At 38.5% G+C, this 17,505-nt stretch overlaps 1 protein-coding gene across 2 annotated transcripts in view; it reads right to left on the minus strand.

Moving 5' to 3' along the window:
• NSF (N-ethylmaleimide sensitive factor, vesicle fusing ATPase) overlaps window positions 1-17,505 on the minus strand; it is a 148,121-nt gene that overhangs the window by 36,294 nt on the left and 94,322 nt on the right. For both annotated transcript variants that reach the window (NM_001304614.2, XM_005220972.5), the window contains exons 13-15: window positions 11,341-11,436; window positions 4,240-4,396; window positions 884-1,017 (exon numbers count right to left, since the gene is read on the minus strand). In NM_001304614.2, the coding sequence (NP_001291543.1) occupies window positions 884-1,017; window positions 4,240-4,396; window positions 11,341-11,436 (387 nt within the window). The remainder of the gene's footprint in view (window positions 1-883; window positions 1,018-4,239; window positions 4,397-11,340; window positions 11,437-17,505) is intronic.

Below are 17,505 nucleotides of genomic sequence, written 5' to 3' on the forward strand. Positions count from 1 at the left end.
GATATACTTCAACTAGATATATAAAAACTAACCTTTCTTCAGTCTGGGAGTATGCAAAATCAGAATATCAGTGAAAACCAAGTGAGGTGAAACAGCATTAAGAGTGTTCAGCACTGATTTTTATTGTTTTTGTTTTTAATGAGCAACCACCTACTATCCAAATACCTTACACGGTACTTGCTTGAATGTGAGAGCGATGAACCAGACGATCTAAGAGGCCTTTCAGCACTAGGATCCTAGTCTATGCTGCTGTAACTTTCACCGGTGGTTCAAAGCAGCCATGCTAGGAAGGTGACAAATGGTACTTGGAGAAACGCAGAGACGAGGACCACCTGCCCCAGGTCTGCCGAGCGGACGCTGATTATTATCTGAGACATCACCATCTTTCTGTAGGGGTTTTGAGAATATCTTTCCAATGATATAACTTTGTTCTTTCCCAAACAATACAGTCAACTTAACTGACCCCAGTCTGATTTTGCAGATTGACAAGAGAACTTAAAAAATCCTAAATGAATTTGCTTCACTCTACTCAAACACACTTAATTCAGGCCTTTCAGTTGATACAAACTTAAAAAGTGAAAAATAATCCTAATACATACTAAGTAAAGCATAATCTGGAAGATAAAGGTACTTTAATAAAAATACATTACAAAGTTAAATACTATATCTAAAACAGTCACTGTTTCCCTCCCCCCAAATTCTGCTGATAATTTCACTTGAGAAGAACATAACTGTTATGGCTTATATATATATACACGTGTGTGTGTGTGTCTACATATATACATGTGCAAAGATAAATATATATGTACATGTGTATGTATACACACACATACACATACATCTAAAAGGTAGGAAGTCAAAATGAAAGTAAAAATCTTGATACCTTCTTCATGGCCTGACACTTGGCTGTCTCAGAAAAGCCAATCATCTTATCAGGAGAACAGATCTTGATGAAGGGGAAGTTGGATTCCTCTGCAATCCTAGCAGCTAAAGCTGTCTTCCCACTGTGAGGAGGGCCTGCATAACGACAGGAGCAAGTCAGGGGAAAAAAGCCAACCTAAGCAAAGGAGAACCAAACAAGTTTAAACTTTTATCCATAAAGTACTGAGGCCTCAACCAGCTGCTCATTAACATTTCCCGACACAATTTCACGGCAGACATGTTTTCTCTTATTAGCAACTAAACAGACTGATTAGCATTTCTCAAAAGTATGATGAAATATATTCCTTCTTTGTCACATAACCTTAATCTTTCAAGGTTCTGGCTACATATACAAAATGCAAAGGTTTTGCTTCTTTAAAAAAAAGAGAACAAGAAAGCATTCAAATGCATATCAGTACTTATTAGTTCTATCAAATCATTTGTCTGACAAAAAAAAAATACAATCTTCTTTGGAGATGATATTAGGGGTAGGGAAAATTGCCCCTGCTCAGTTGCTTCAGGCATGTCTGACTCTGCGATCCTATGAACTGAAGCCTGCCAAGCTCCTCTGTCCATGGGATTCTCTAGGCAAGAATAATGGAGTGGGTTGTCATGCCCTTCTCCAAGGACTCTTCCCCACAAAGGGATCGAACCCAGGTCTCCTGCGTCTTCTGCATTGCAGGCACATTCTTTATAGCTGAGCCACCAGGCTAGAAAACTAAAGACTCAGGTCTTCTCATGAAGGCAACCAAATCTATAAATTCACCTGTATTTAGACAACTCCTCCTTCCCTTCTGTGTAATAAAAGATGTTCCCCTCTCCCACCCATAAACCGATCAATTATTCTTTCCCGTCTTCTCAGAAACCTGACATTATCAACTGTACCCTCTCCCCCTGTGTTTCACCTCTCCCTCTTCCCTGGAGCCTTTCTAACAGCATTTAAACATGCTCTAGGCTACTGACACGACTGATGCGACTTAGCAGCAGCAGCAGCAGGCTACTGACAGTTTAAAAAGACTCTTTTTTGACTTCACTACTTTCAACACTACTCTGCCTTGTCCCTTCAAAATGGAACATCCCTAAACAATCATCTACTCCAGCTGCCTTCACTCACCGTCCAACCATCCTCAAACCAACCTCATGGCTTCCATTCCTATTACATGGCACAGGCTCCCATCAGGGCCACCAACGACCTCGATCTCACCAAATCCAATATTGTAATCTGTTGGCCTCTTAAGAGTATTTGATACAATTGACAGCTCTCTTCTTTCTTTAAATACCTTTCTTGGCTTCTGTGACAGCACGTTCTCTTTTCCTTCTCTTAACTCTGGTTATTCTTGTTCAATCTCCTTTGTCAACTCTTCCTGCTTTACTTAGTCCTTCAACATGGACACACCTCAGAGATCAGTCCTAGACCCCTCTTCCTTCTCCACCTTCCCTTTCTCTAAGTGACTCATCCACTCCCATGGATTGAACAATAGTCTACACACTGACAACTCATGAATGTATACTGCTAGCTAGACTTGTCTTCTGAGCATAGACCTACATATCCAATGGGCTACTCAACATTTTCCATTCAATTATCCCATAGAATAGAACTGATTCAGTGACTCAGGGTGTTTAAGGAAGATATTTGTTGTTTAGTCGCTAAGTCGTGTCTGACTCTTTTAGGACCCCATGGGCTGTAGCCTGCTAGGCTCCTCTGTCTATGGGATTTCCCAGGCAAAAATACTGGAGTGGGTTGCCATTTCCTTCTCCAGGGGATCTTCCCAACAAAGGGATTGAATCCACATCTTCTGCACTGCAGATGGATTCTTTACTGCTAAGCCATCAGAGAAGCTCAATCATCCTATAGGAACCTTGAACTTATGTGTCTAGAAATGAACTTGTGATCTTTGTTTCTGAAATGAACTTCTCTACTAGAGCTCCCACTCTTAGTAAACAACATCATTCACCAGCCCTGAATAACAGAAACCTGGGGATCATGTTTGATACCTCTCTCCATATTCAATATAGCTACTATTTCTAAGCTTCAGCTTCCTCATCTGCAAAATACAGACCCAGCAGCATCTACCCTTGAAGGACTGAAGTGGGGTTTAAATGAGAAGGTATGTGTAAAGTGCTAGTAGAGTGACTGGCAAACAGTTAAGAGTTCAAAGAATGTTACCTTCATTATGCTTAATACTTAATAATTATTATAAAGTCTCTTTTATTCTACCTCCTAAATATTCCTCAAAATAGTCTACATGACTCCATTTCCTCTACTACTATGTAGCTTCAAACCATAATCAGCTCTCATTAAGACAACTGCAACTGCTTCTTACCACTGGTCTTTCCCATATATTAATATTTTTACCACTCCAATCCAATCTCTATCACAAAGTGGTCATGATGTTTTGAAAATACAAATCTGATCATGTCACTTCAGTGCTAAAAACCCTACAAATGCCTCCCCATTGCCCCTTGGATAAGAGTCTAAATCATTAACGTGGTCTACTAGGCTTTGCACGAACTGGCTCCTGTCTACCTCTTCAGTCTCACATTTTAGCGTCTCCCTTTCTGTTTCAGTCTCCTTCCAACCCTGGGCTTTTTCATATACTGGTCCCTCTGCTTAGAACACTGTCTCCAGTTACTCTGCCCAACCAGTTTCTCCTCACCCTTCAGGTCTTGGCTTAATGTGTTTCTCAGGGAGCCCTCACCCTCAGACCTTTGGAAAGAGCTAGATCCACTGTCATGTGGACTCGCTGAACTTTTCTGTTGTTCTACTAATAATCATAAAAAATAGCTGGAGAATAGAATGTCCTTCCTTTTTTTGTCTACCTGGTAAAATCCTCACTGATCCTTCAAAGTCTACACTGAACAGTTTCTTTGACCACTTCTGGGCAAGATGACTTGCATTCAGATACCCTTACACACAAACACAGTAGTTAGGCCTTTTTCACGACCAAACTGATCCCTGTGAATGTCTTTGTGTCTCCCACAACCAATTCAACGCCTAAAACATAGTAAGTACTCAGTGAATATTTATTTAACTCTTTTGAGTACTATGTGTATCATAAGAGTCTATTAAGTAACACAGAAATTTAGATACAGTCCTATAAGAAAATGAGTTGCTATCAATCATCAGTAACATTCTACTCCAAGAAAATTTAAATTTGTGCACAATATTGGAACACAGAATGGACTGCGATTTTCAGATCATGAACAAGTTTAGAACTGAAAATTCAGTTTTCTGGAATGTGCTAAACGGTTTTGTGTAAGTGCTTTTAAAAAAAAAAAACAGAAAACTTTTGATGCCATCTCATCACTTTTTCTCACCTTCCAAGAGGACGCTGACCAGTGGTGTGCGGTCACTGTTTTTAGTCTGTTGAACCAGAAGTTCCCCATCTTCTAGAACTCGAGTAACTGGATCACCCCATTTGATGATACCATTCATAATGTAACTTGCATAATCCTCTTGGTTTGTGCCAAATGCCTATGAAGGAAAAGGACAGTTTAATGCATTTTCAGCATTAGTATTAAGACTTAAATATTTAAAGGCATAAAGGATGAGTAATAATTCCTACATGCTAGTGCTGTAACAATATCTCATATTAATATAAAAACCCTGAAAAGCAAAACAAAAACAAAACTGTTTTATAATTTCTCACTCAACTTTTTACCCAATTTGGGGGAAATAGAAATAAATTTTAGAATAAGAAATAGATTTGGAATAAGAAATAGATTCTAGGCTCAGATTCTATGACAGCCCAAGCCCTCTCAATCTCTGAGATAGGGTATGTTCCAACGTGCTTGTTTTTGTAAGGAGGACATGGGCTGTTTCTGTTAAGAACAAAGGGAAAAAGGCAGAATATGGATTTAGAAAATGAAAATGGTTGACTCAGCACACAGAGATACTACCCTAACACCGACTGTAGGTGTCAGGGATTAAAATGGAAATATGAAATTGTACTAGGGCTCTGTAATGACCTAGATGGGTGGGATGGAGGGGTGGGTGTGAGGGAGGTCCAAGAGGGAGGGGATTTAAGTAAATATATAGCTGATTCTTGTCTAACTCGATGAAACTATGAGCCATGCCACATAGGGCCACCCAAGACAGATGGGTCATGGTGGAGAGTTCTGACAGAATGTGGTCCACTGGAGATGGGAATGGCAAACCATTTCAGTGTTCTTTCCTTGAGAATCCCACGAACAGTATGAAAATGCAAAAAGATAGGACACTGAAAGATGAACTCCTCAGGTTGGTAGGTGCCCAATATGCTACTGGAGACCAGTGGAGACATAACTCCAGAAAGACTGAAGAGACGGAGCCAAAGCAAAAACAACACCCAGTTGTGGATATGACTGGTGATGGAAGCAAAGTCTGATGCTATAAAGAGCAATATTGCAGAGGAACCTGGAATGTTAGGTCCATGAATCAAGGCAAATTAGAAGTGGTCAAACAGGAGATGGCAAGAGTGAATGTCAACATTTTAGGAATCAGCGAACTAAAATGGACTGGAATGGGTGAATTTAACTCAGACGACCATTATATCTACAAGATATAATGGTCAAGAATCCCTCAGAAGAAATGGAGTAGCCATTACAGTTCACAAGAGAGTCCAAAATGCAGTACTTGGATGCAATCTCAAAAACGACACAATGGCAAACCATTCAGGATCACAGTAATCCAAGTCTATGCCCCGACCAGTAATGCTGAAGAAGCTGAAGCTGAACAGTCCTATGAAGACCTACAAGATCTTCTAGAACTAACACCCAAAAAAGATGTCCTTTTCAATATAGGGGACTGGAATGCAAAAGTAGGAAGTCAAGAAATACATGGAGTAACAGGCAAATTTGGCCTTGGAGTACAGAACGAAGCAGGGCAAAAACTAATAGAGTTTTGCCAAGAGAACGCACTGGTCACAGAAAACACCCTTTTCCAACAACACAAGACTCTACACATGGACATCACCAGATGGTCAATACCGAAATAAGACTGATTATATTCTTTGCAGCCAAAGATGGAGAAGCTCTATACAGTCAGCAAAAACAAGACTGGGAGCTGACTGTGGCTCAGATCATGAACTCCTTATTGCCAAATTCAGACTTAAATTGAAGAAAGTGGGGAAAACCACTAGACCATTCAGGTATGACCTAAATCAAATCCCTTACGATTATACAGTGAAGTGACAAATAGATTCAAGGGATTAGATCTGATAGAGTACCTGGAGAACTACGGATGGAGGTTCATGACATTGTACAGGAGGCAGGGATCAAGACTATCCCCAAGAAAAAGAAATCCAAAAGGCAAAATGGTTGTCTGAGGAGGCCTTACAAACAGCTGTGAAAAGAAGGGAAGCGAAAGGCAAAGGAGAAAAGGAAAGATATACCCATTTGAATGAAGAGTTCCAAAGAATAGCAAGAAGAGATACGAAAGCCTTCCTCAGTGATCAGTGCAAAGAAATAGAGGAAAACAATAGAATGGGAAAGACTAGAGATCTCCTCAAGAAAATTAGAGATAGTGTGGGAACACTTCATGCAAAGATGGGCACGATAAAAGGACAGAAATGGTATGGACCTAACAGAAGCAGAAGATATTAAGAACAGGTGGCATACACAGAAAAACTGTACAAAAAAGAGCTTCATGACCCAGATAATCCCAATGGTGTGATCACACACCTAGAGCCAGACATCTTGGAATGTGAAGTCAAGTGGGCCTTAGGAAGCATCACTACGAACAAACCTAGTGGAGGTGATGGAATTCCAGTTGAGCTCTTTCAAATCCTAAAAGACAATTCTGTGAAAGGGCTGCACTCAATATGCCAGCACATTTGGAAAACTCAGCAGTGGCCACAGGGCTGGAGAAGGTCAGTTTTCATTCCAATCCCAAAGAAAGGCAATGTCAAAGAATGCTCAAACTACCACACAACTGCACTCATCTCACACACTAGTAATGTTCAAAATTCTCCAAGCCAGGCTTCATCAGTACATGAACCGTGAACTTCCAGATGTTCAAGCTGGTTTTAGAAAAGGCAGAGGAACCAGAGATCAAATTGCCAACATCCACTGGATCATTGAAAAAGCAAGAAAGTTCCAGAAAAACATCTATTTCTGCTTTATTGACTATGCCAAAGCCTTTGACTGTGTGGATCACAATAAACTGGAAAATTCTTCAAGAGTTAGGAATACCAGACCACCTGACCTGCCTCTTGCAGGAAGTCTGTATGCAGGTCAGGAAGCAACAGTTAGAACTGGACATGGAACAACAGCCTAGTTCCAAATAGGAAAAGGAGTATGTCAAGGCTGTATATTGTCACCCTGCTTATTTAACTTCTATGCAGAATACATCATGAGAAACGCTGGGCTGGATGAAGCACAAGCTGGAATCAAGATTGCCAGGAGAAATATCAATAACCTCAATGGCAGAAAGCAAAGAAGAACTACAGAGCTTCTTGATGAAAGTGAAAGAGGAAAGTGAAAAAGTTGGCTTAAAGCTCAACATTCAGAAAACGAAGATCATGGCATCTGGTTCTATCACTTCATGGCAAACAGATGGGGAAACAGTGGAAACAGTGACAGATTTTATTTTGGGGGTCTCCAAAATCACTGCAGATGGTGACTGCAGCCATGAAATTAAAAGATGCTTGCTCCTTGGAAGGAAAGTTATGACCAATCTAGACAGCACATTAAAAAGCAGAGACATTACTTTGCCAACAAAGGTCAGTCTAGTCAAAGCCATGGTTTTCCAGTAGTCATGTATAGATGTGAGAGTTGGACTATAAACCAAGCTGAGTGCTGAAGAACTGATGCTTTTGAACTGTGGTGTTGGAGAAGACTCGAGAGTCCCTTGGACAGAAAGGAGATAAAACCAGTTTATCCTAAAGGAGATCAGTCCTGGGTGTTCATTGGAAGAACTGATGCTGAAGCTGAAACTCCAATACTTTGGCCACCTCATCTGAAGAACTGACTCATTTTGAAAAGACCCCGATACTGGGAAAGATTGAAGGCAGGGGGAGAAGGGGATGAGAGAGGATGAGATGGTTGGATAGCATCACCAACTCAATGGATATGAGTTTGAGTAAACTCCGGGAGCTGATGATGGACAGGGAGGCCTTGACGTGCTGCGTCCATGGGGTCACATAGAGTCGAACATGACTGAGCGACTGAACTGAACTGACAGCTGATTCACCTCATTGTACAGCAGAAACACAACCCTGTAAAGGAATTACAGTCCAATAAAAAATAATAAATAAAAGTAAAAACTTTTAAAAGTGTGAAGTGGTAATGAGGCAATCTTGTCCACATGAGTCTGGTGGTAGAGGACATAAGTCAATTTCACCAAGGTAAGTGTATGTATAAATGTAAGATTTAGCAAGCAGGAGAAATGAGCAGAGGTAATGAAAGACTGAAGGGTAAGGAAAGGAAAGTGATTGCTATATATTATAACTTTATTTGCACTATATATTGGGGCTTAAATCACATCCCTCTTCATTTTCAGCTTCTAATCTCAAATTGCAACTCCCATCAAACCAGCTGCCAAAAGCAGTTTAAAACTTTAGTAGCTATTTACTTAATTGAATAGCACTTCCATAAGGTTAGCAGGAGAAGAAATGAGTAGGAAAATAAAACCCAGTGTAATGTAAAAGTCATATACCTTGAGAATTTTGAATTAAAAAAAATTATCACAATCCTCAAGTTAATTTTTCATTCCCCAATTATGGAAAAATCTTAACAGTTCTTTAGAACATGCTCCTCATAGAAAGTCTTCCTTTGTAATATTGTCTCTGAACAGTATACAGTGGTCTCATCACTCGATCACCTTGCTACCAAATCACTTTTCAGACTACTCTTTGGTCTTTTCATACACTAGTGCTTTGATTCCTGAGTACTCCCTGTTCCAGATATGGTAAATTCAATGGCCCTATAAAAAGTTACAAGGGAAGAGCCTAATAAATACTGACTGGAAGGCTGTTGTAGAAAATATGTATATTGGCTGGTTTTTGTCTTTAATTACCCAAGATATATACTCCCAAGCCTCATAGCAGTGTTAAGATACCTGAACCAGAAAACAGTGACCCTCTTTAACTATTACATAACATATATAGTCATCCTTACTTATCCTGTCATTCACTTTTCATTTTATCCCCCAGACTCCTGGAATAAATAAAAGTAAGTTACTGCTTACTTAACTAAGTTGTCATAATTGCCTCCTCCTTATAGCCAAATTACTTGCTTTAAAAAATTTTAAGATAGTTTGGTTATGCAGGGCTCTAATATTTTTGGTAACTATTATGAATAACAACAGCAAAATATTAAACCATTTCCACTGCTGAAAGTATTTTATATTTAAAAGTCACAACAGTCATAAAAAAAAGCAGACAGGGCTAAAACAAGTTAACTTCTGTCTTTAAAGGAGATAAGTGCAACAAATAACTATTGTCAAGGATATATGAAGAATTTATACAAATCAAATAAAAACAAACAACAGAAAAATAGGCAAAAGACATGAACGGCATATCATATTAGATTCTCATATGGCTGACAAACATATGAAGAAATAATTCATTCACAGGTAATCAGTGAAATGCAAATTAAGACAAAAATGAGATCCCATTTTTATATCTAGAAAGAATAGTGAAAGTGGAAGTGAAGTCGCTCAGTTGTGTCCAACTCTGTGACCCCATGGAATGTAGCTCCTCCGTCCATGGGATTTTCCAGGCAAGAGTACTGCAGCGGGTTGCCATTTCTTTCTCCAATTTTTATATCTAACTGAATGGCAAAAATTCAGTCTGACAATACCAACTGCTGTACAGGATGTAGAGAATAGGATCTCTTTTACATTATCGGGGGCTTCCCTTGTGGCTCAGCTGGTAAAGAACTGGCATGCAATGCAGGAGACCTGAGTTCGATCCTTGAGTTGGGAAGATCCCCTGGAGAAGGGAATGGCTACCCACTCCAGTATTCTTGCCTGGAGAATTCCATGGACTGTATAGTTCATGGGGTTGCAAAGAGTCAGACACGACTGAGCAACTTTCACTTTTCTTTACATTATTGGAGGAAGTGTTTATTGGTTTGACCACTGGGAAAACATTTTGAAATTCCTAGTTCAAGGTTGGACATTCATATTTCCAATAACCCAGAAATTTTATTCCTAAATATATGTCTAGGAGAAACTCACTCAAGGATGCCTTAGCAGCACCTGTTTGAAATAACAAAAAACTGGTAATATTCCAACTGTCCATTGACAGGAAAATAGACAAACTATGGCAGTCGCACAATGGAATATTATTCGGCAATGAAAATAAATGAAATATAGCACAGAAAATCATACAGATGACTCCTGATAATAAAATATGTAACAAAACAGAAAGTCTCAGAAAATTGATATATACTACATTTTATTTTATACATTGTAGACTAATGACTGTATGTCGTATATACTACATTTTATTTTATACATTGTAGACTAATGACTGTATGTCGTCAATTAAAGATTAAGATGAATCCAATTCCATGCACCCAAGGTCCATTTAAGAAAGAGAAAAGCATACACACCTTTTTAAGAGGCCTTTCTACAATTTATTTTTGTACTAATATAGTTACTCAAATATGAGTGGTTGTTTTACAGGAAACAGGTTAATGTACCTTATAATATATGCTCCGACTATAACTCCAACTATGACTGTTGAGTTTTAAGTATATTTTAAGAAAACTGACCTTTTTTAAAAAGAGCACTGGGCATAATTAAAAGTTTCAGAACCGAGAATAGTGAGAGGAACTAGAGATGTTGAGCAAGAGAAAGGAATGCCCTAGAAGAAGTTGGGGAAAGGTATAAAAGAGATGAGAGTTAATTTTAAATGTCAGTAACCATATATGAAGGATGGATGAATCAGGATGAATTTAGTTTTCTGTAGCTTCAGACATACAAAGAACCAATGAAAAACTAGTTCAAAGCAATTTAAGAACTAACTGCTAGAAAGTCTCAAAACTGAATGGCCTGACTTATAGGATGGTGAGCTCCCTATCATGGGAAATATTTCAGTAAGTCTTGGCTTCCCTGGTGGCTCAGACAGTAAAGAATCCACCTGCAATGTGGGAGACCTGGGTTCGATCTCTGGGTTGGGAAGGTCCTCTGGAGGAGATCATGGCAACCCACTCCAGTATTCTTGCCTGGAGAATCTCCATGGACAGAGTAACCTGGCGGGCTACAGTCCATGGGTCCATGCAGTTGCAAAGAGTCAGACACGACTGAGCAATAGAACAGCACAGAGTTACTGAACAGATGTTTCTTACACTGGACAGTTACACTATTGAGATTTTATGTTTTTTAAAAAAACTACACGATATAATCTTCCAAAATACAGGGTAAAACAGCACTTATTTTTCTCCTGATTTGTTATTTTTTTGACTTACGCATCACTTGATATTTGTACTCACTGGTTTGATATCATTTTCCAAAGAAGCAAGGAAGTCCCCTCTTGTCACCTGCAGGCTCTCTGCTTTCTCCATGTCCACTTCCACTTTAGTACTGGCCTAATCAGAAATGAAAACAAAGTGTAAAGGACTTCCAAGATTAAAGAATATTTTCAGCCTAAGAGTATAACACCTGAGGATTTAAAAGGCCTATTTTCACATAATAAAAAACATAAAAAACAAATTCACAAACATATATACGTCCTTTGCCCGAACGGTTCCACTTCTAGGTGTTTATCCCATGAATATACTCACAAATGTGCACAAAGTTGGATGCACCAGGAGATCTACCATAGCAATCTCTAAGAGCTATAAAGAAGCTATAAGAAGACAGGAAGTACATTAGAAGTCCATGGAGAGGGTACCAGTTAAGTGAATTATGACATATCTATACTGAAGAGCATTAGATAGCCATTTTTTCCCCCAAAATGAGGCACGAAGAGAAGAAAATATAAAGGGGGGGGGTCTCTAAGAAGGTGGTTCTCATCCTTGGCTGCCTATCAGAATGATACACACACACACACACACACACAGATGCCCAGTTCAAACCTGTAGGATTTTGACTTAACAGGTCCAGAAGAGGGTACAGGAATAAAAATATATAAATATATTTTTGTAAAGTGCACAGGTGGTTCTGATGCTCAGTGGTTTGTGAGCCATTACCCTGGGAGACCAAGGACCTGCGACTTTGGTTTTTACTCATACTTTGTGCTCATGACTCTGTGTGCCAGTTCCAAATACTCTGCTCTTTGCACCTGGAGCTCCTACACAGAACAGACGTCTGGAGAAGCATCAAGGCCTTTATCAGCACTTGGAGCTGCCTGTACCTGATGAGTGAATGAGATACCAACACACTTTTTAATGTGACTGGGCTCACTCCCAATAGCACAAGGCAAGTGAGTCTAATTTTTAAAATGGTACTATGGGTTTTTGTTGTTGTTGTTGTTTTTTTTTAAAAACCTATCTTCAAAAAATCTGACTATAAAACCAAACTATGTTAAGCAATATCAACCTTCTAAAGATTATTATAAAATATGAGTCATGTCCCTTAGAAACTGACTGCTGAGACAAATAAAATGACATTTTATAAAATCTCAGCCTTATGGGATAAAAAGAACTGTCAGAAAACTGGAACAAGACAGCAAACAAAATACACTTATTTATCTCCCTTCCTGCCCCAAATCCCATGAAACCACAGAAAGTGAGAGAGAAAGGTTCAAAAGCAGGGAACATCAATTTGGAAGTTTTAACTTCCTAATCTAAGACAATTAGATTCCTAGTCTCAGAGGGAGGAGCGGAGAGAAAGAATGATGGAGAAAAAAAAATAAAAGAAGAAAAAAATTTCCCTAGCTGAAGAAAGGTGTACCTTTGCAGTTTAAAGGTTTCAATGAGTAATCAGGGTAAACAGGAAGAGACTTACACCTGTCTAGACACACTACTGCAAGCTATCAGAGCACCAAAGGTGAAGAGAAATTTCTAGAACCTTTCTGAGAGACAAAAACAGTTCACCTGTAAAAGGAACAGAAATAAACACTAGAAACTAGGAGACAATGTAACCATGCCTTCAAAAATCTACCTGATTATCATTACCCCAGAAAATGATTCTCGTGTGTACATAGGGAGGCATGGGCCAGTGTTTTCATAGCAGTGTTATGAAATACTATTATGATTTCCTCTTAGAGTGAACCTGCATTCAAATGACAGAAACATATAGCAATATGAAAGGAAAATCTTGTCTATCTTTTGGCATTTGCTGAAAAATAAGAGATTCTAGGACTGCAACAAGTGTGAAACTCATATTTTTACTATTAAGAAAGGACTCACTCAATGAACTAAGGTGAATTAAGATGGTTGAGGGACAGTTATTTTAGAACAGGCTGTTTTCAGGCCTCCATGAATTGTATAAGTTACCTAATTGTACGTAAGCAATATTACAGTTATAAACTTTTTCTACCTATTCATTAAAATAAGTTTCTTAAGGACTTCTCTTGGTTTACTTTTACTATTTTTTCAAAAATTTAAAAAACTTTAAAAATCTACAATTCTGAATTTTTATTCATTCAGCAAAACTTTTCTCACTTGTCTGAATTAGATCAATTTTTTCTGAATTTTATTTATAACAGCTAATCAATATAGAAGAGGCAACATCTTTCAGCTTATACCTGCAGAAACTAATAAACTTGTATTTCAACACTAGCAAATATCCAGTGGTCACCCTTAAATTTAATAACCTTTTAAATCTGACCTTTCAAAGTTCTTATCATTCCTCTTAAATTAAGGGTAGAATGACCTTAATCAATCAAAATTCTACAGAAAATAAAAAATAATTTTATTGAAATTCTATAAACATAAATCAGTTTTGATTCCTTTATAAGGTGCACGTGCGTCCTGAATTTATTTCCTTATAACAGATCAGCACAGAAGAAATTTGGGTTATGAATCTTCTCTACCTGAAGCAGAAATTCCTTTCAGCTAAAAACAACCAGATGTCACATGAATTTTAGGTGACCACAAACATGGGTCTAAGTATAAATGACATGAACATCAGGAGTTTGTGACTGGATCTTCCACTTGTTTCAGAAAACCTGAAAAAAACAGGTTAACAGGGAAGACGTGTTTAGTTTATTCCATCTGACTTTGTCAAGTCTGATTATTTTGAAAAAGCAGCAATATAACACTAGTAATGGCTTCAGTTATTTATTCATTTGGCCACGCCATGCAGTTAACAGGATCTTAGTTCCCCAACTAGGGACTGAACCCAGGCCCTGGCAGTGAAAGCGCGGAGTCCTAACCAACTGGATCGCCAGGAAATTCTCAATGGCTTTTTATAATACAAAGGAAGAACGTCATAATAAACAGAGGAATGTTGTGTGTAAGTTCTACACCAACTGTAAGTCATTAAGTTTCAAATTAAATACCTATTCATCAATTACTACTAATAAAGCTCTGAATTTATACAGCAATGAGAATACTAAAACTGCGTGCTTTTTGTTCAAGTGAGGAAGAGTCCAGCTGGGAAAACAACGTTTAAAGACCTGGGCAGTGCAGTTTTTTTTTTAAATGCAGAAAAGAGAGCAAATAGTACGCTTTCTTTTCTGAGCTTAGTGTCTTACACATCTCTCCCTTTCCTGAAGTACCTATGAAGTCCTTTGCATTGGATATTCCACAGATACTCAAAATAATCAAAAGCTGTTTGGTACAAAAAGTGTTGGTCACAAGGCTTTATGCATCACTTAAGTTTAAAGATAATTTATCCACATGGAAAAAGTGAGGGAAATAATGTCCACTATTTGTACTACTTCTTACTTGCAAATCTAAAGGATAATACATTCTGTACAGTGGTGGTTAAACATTTTAGCTTTAAATTAGAAATATTATAACTACAAATAGTTAACAAAAATTGTTAAAAACTCAGATATGGAAAAGGATATATATTATATATTCTCAAATATATATATATATATATATATATATATATATATATATATATTCTCAAAGTAGCCATAATAACAAAAATGGAAATAACAACAAACATTTATATAGTCTGTAGGGCACTTTCACAAACAGTATTTGATTTTATTTTCACAAAAACTTGATGAAATAGTTATTTCCTCTTGACAAATCAGAAACAAAAATGTAGAAAGAACTGTAACACATAACCACACCTTCTGACTACAAAACCTGTCACCATCCCACCATTCCTCATTGCCTTGTGTGTAAATAAATCCAATACATGCTGGAAGAAAGCACGTTTCTTAAGAACGGCTTTAGAGACATTTGGGGATAAGGCTATTGTGATAAAAATGACAAATGACTAAATAAGGTAAAAATCCAGTAGCTAATGCATATGAAAAATCTGATAACTAATAAACTAGTAATTGTGGATTACAGTATCAAGAAGCACTGATGGTGAACTGAGGTGAAAGATCAGTACAGCAGGGAGCAGTTTCCACAACATTTATATAATTTCTCTTGAAGTCACCGTCACTTTATCACTTTTCCTAAGACATTTCTTACAGCAAGGAGGAAGAATGGATGAATGAAATGAGTAGATCCACCTATAAAGGCTCCAGCACTATCTAGTCTTGCATTCTCGGGGTCTTTTGTTTTGTTTTTTAAAGCAGTAGTACCACTATCCTCCTCGCCACAGGGTGGGTCTCCAGTATTTTAAACACGTGTAACACCTTGTCTAAAGTGGCCTCTTCCATTACGGCAGTCATCCCCAACCTTTTTGGCACCAGGGACTGCTTTTGTAGAGGACAATTTTTCCACAAATGGGAGAGGGTTCAGGTGGTACTGTAAGCAACAGGGAATGACAGATGAAGCTTCGCTCCCTTGACCACCTCCTGCTCTGTGGTCCAGTTCCTAATGGACCATGAACTAGTACCAGTCCCTGGCCCAGGGGGTTGGGGACCCTTGCATTATGGCATTCTTAGGAGAGAACAAAGTCAATTATGTTATGCAAGGGAATTAATTATGATTTATGGATAGTTTGATTCAGAATACATATTTACTAATTTAAAAAATATTTACTAAGCAGCTACCATATTCTCAGTATCAAGACCTAGATACTGTGAGAGATTCAGAAATGAGTAAGATAAGGACTTCAAGTCTAAAACAAGGGTCGACAACCTTTTTTCATGAAGGGCTAGACAGTAAATATTTTAGGCTCTGTGGGCCACGCAGTTTCTGTTGCAGATACTTAATTCTGCCACTGCAGCATGAAAGCAGCTACAGAAAACACATAAATGAACAGGTGGGTCTGTGTTCGCAAAAACTCTATTTCTAAAAACTGACAGTTGGCTGGATATGGCCTGTGGACCATAGTTTACCGACCCTTGGTTTAAAACCATTGCTAGGGTATACCCAAACAAAACATACTCAACCCGACTGTTAGGCTTTTATTATTTCCTGAGTGAACTGTTACACAATTTCCCCTCTCTTGTCTCATGTCGCCAACTTCACTCCCCTAAATACTCCACTCAACACAGCTGCCAGAGTGAGCTTATGTTTTAACACTATGCCACTGCTATTCTTACAACTCTTCAGTGACTTAGCACTACTCATAGAAAAGGCGTCCATACTTCTGAGCACAATATAAAAGGCTCTTTGTGTTCCATCCCCAGCTTTAGCCTCCCGACTTATCCCCCACCACATCTCTACCTCCCCTTCCCTACCTTTTATGCTGAAGCAATACTGAATTATCCTTAACACACCATGCTATTGTGTCTCTGTTCCTTTGCACATGTTGTTCTTTCTGCCTAAAATGCCTGCCCCACCAGGAAACACGTTCACCCAGAAATTCCTCTGTGAAAGCTCCTCTCACTTGATAAGCTGACCGCACCTGACACCTTTTCGCTTTCTTACCTTGAATGTACTTTCTATTACTGTATGTGGAGGATTAGACTGTGAGCTGCTCAAGGGAGGAAATGGGAGCAGTAACCCTTAGCATAGTGTCTGGCATACAGTAGGCTAAATAAATCCATTGACTGAAAGTCACCAAAAGGTATCATAAATGATACATTACTATTAATATTTCTTTTTTTTTTTTTTCTGGCCATGCCATGGGGCTTATTGGATCTCAGCTCTCCAACCAGGGACTGAACCTGGGCCATGACAGTAAAAGCACCAAGTCCTAATCACTGGACCACCAGGGAATTCCTGATACATTACTAGTTCAAGAAGGAAGAGAACACATCATTCTTGAAAGGGAGAAAAAAATTTTTTTGAAGAAAGTGGTGGTACATGAGTCAGGTATGAAAATTTTTTGAAGAAAGTGGTGGTACATGAGTCAGGTATCAAAAAGATAAGTAGGGACTTCCCTGGCTGTCCAGTGGTTAAGACTCTGTGCTTCCAATGCAGGGGGTGTGGGTTCGATTTCTGGTCAGGGAACTAAGATTCCATATGCTTTGTGGCACAGCCAAAAAAGAACAAAAGAAAAGATAAGCAACATAGAGGGTAAAGATTCTCAGTAAAGCATAAAAAAAAAAAAAGCAACATCAGAGAAGTAGTAAAATACATTACTATATGATGACTGGTAAATATTTCAGCTTGGCTGAAGTGTATGAAGAATAACTGAGAACACATCAAGAAGGGCCAATTTAAGGTCATGTCTAAAAGGACCTTAAA

This window comes from Bos taurus, chromosome 19, assembly GCF_002263795.3.
Source record: "Bos taurus isolate L1 Dominette 01449 registration number 42190680 breed Hereford chromosome 19, ARS-UCD2.0, whole genome shotgun sequence".
NCBI classification, from domain to species: domain Eukaryota; kingdom Metazoa; phylum Chordata; class Mammalia; order Artiodactyla; family Bovidae; genus Bos; species Bos taurus.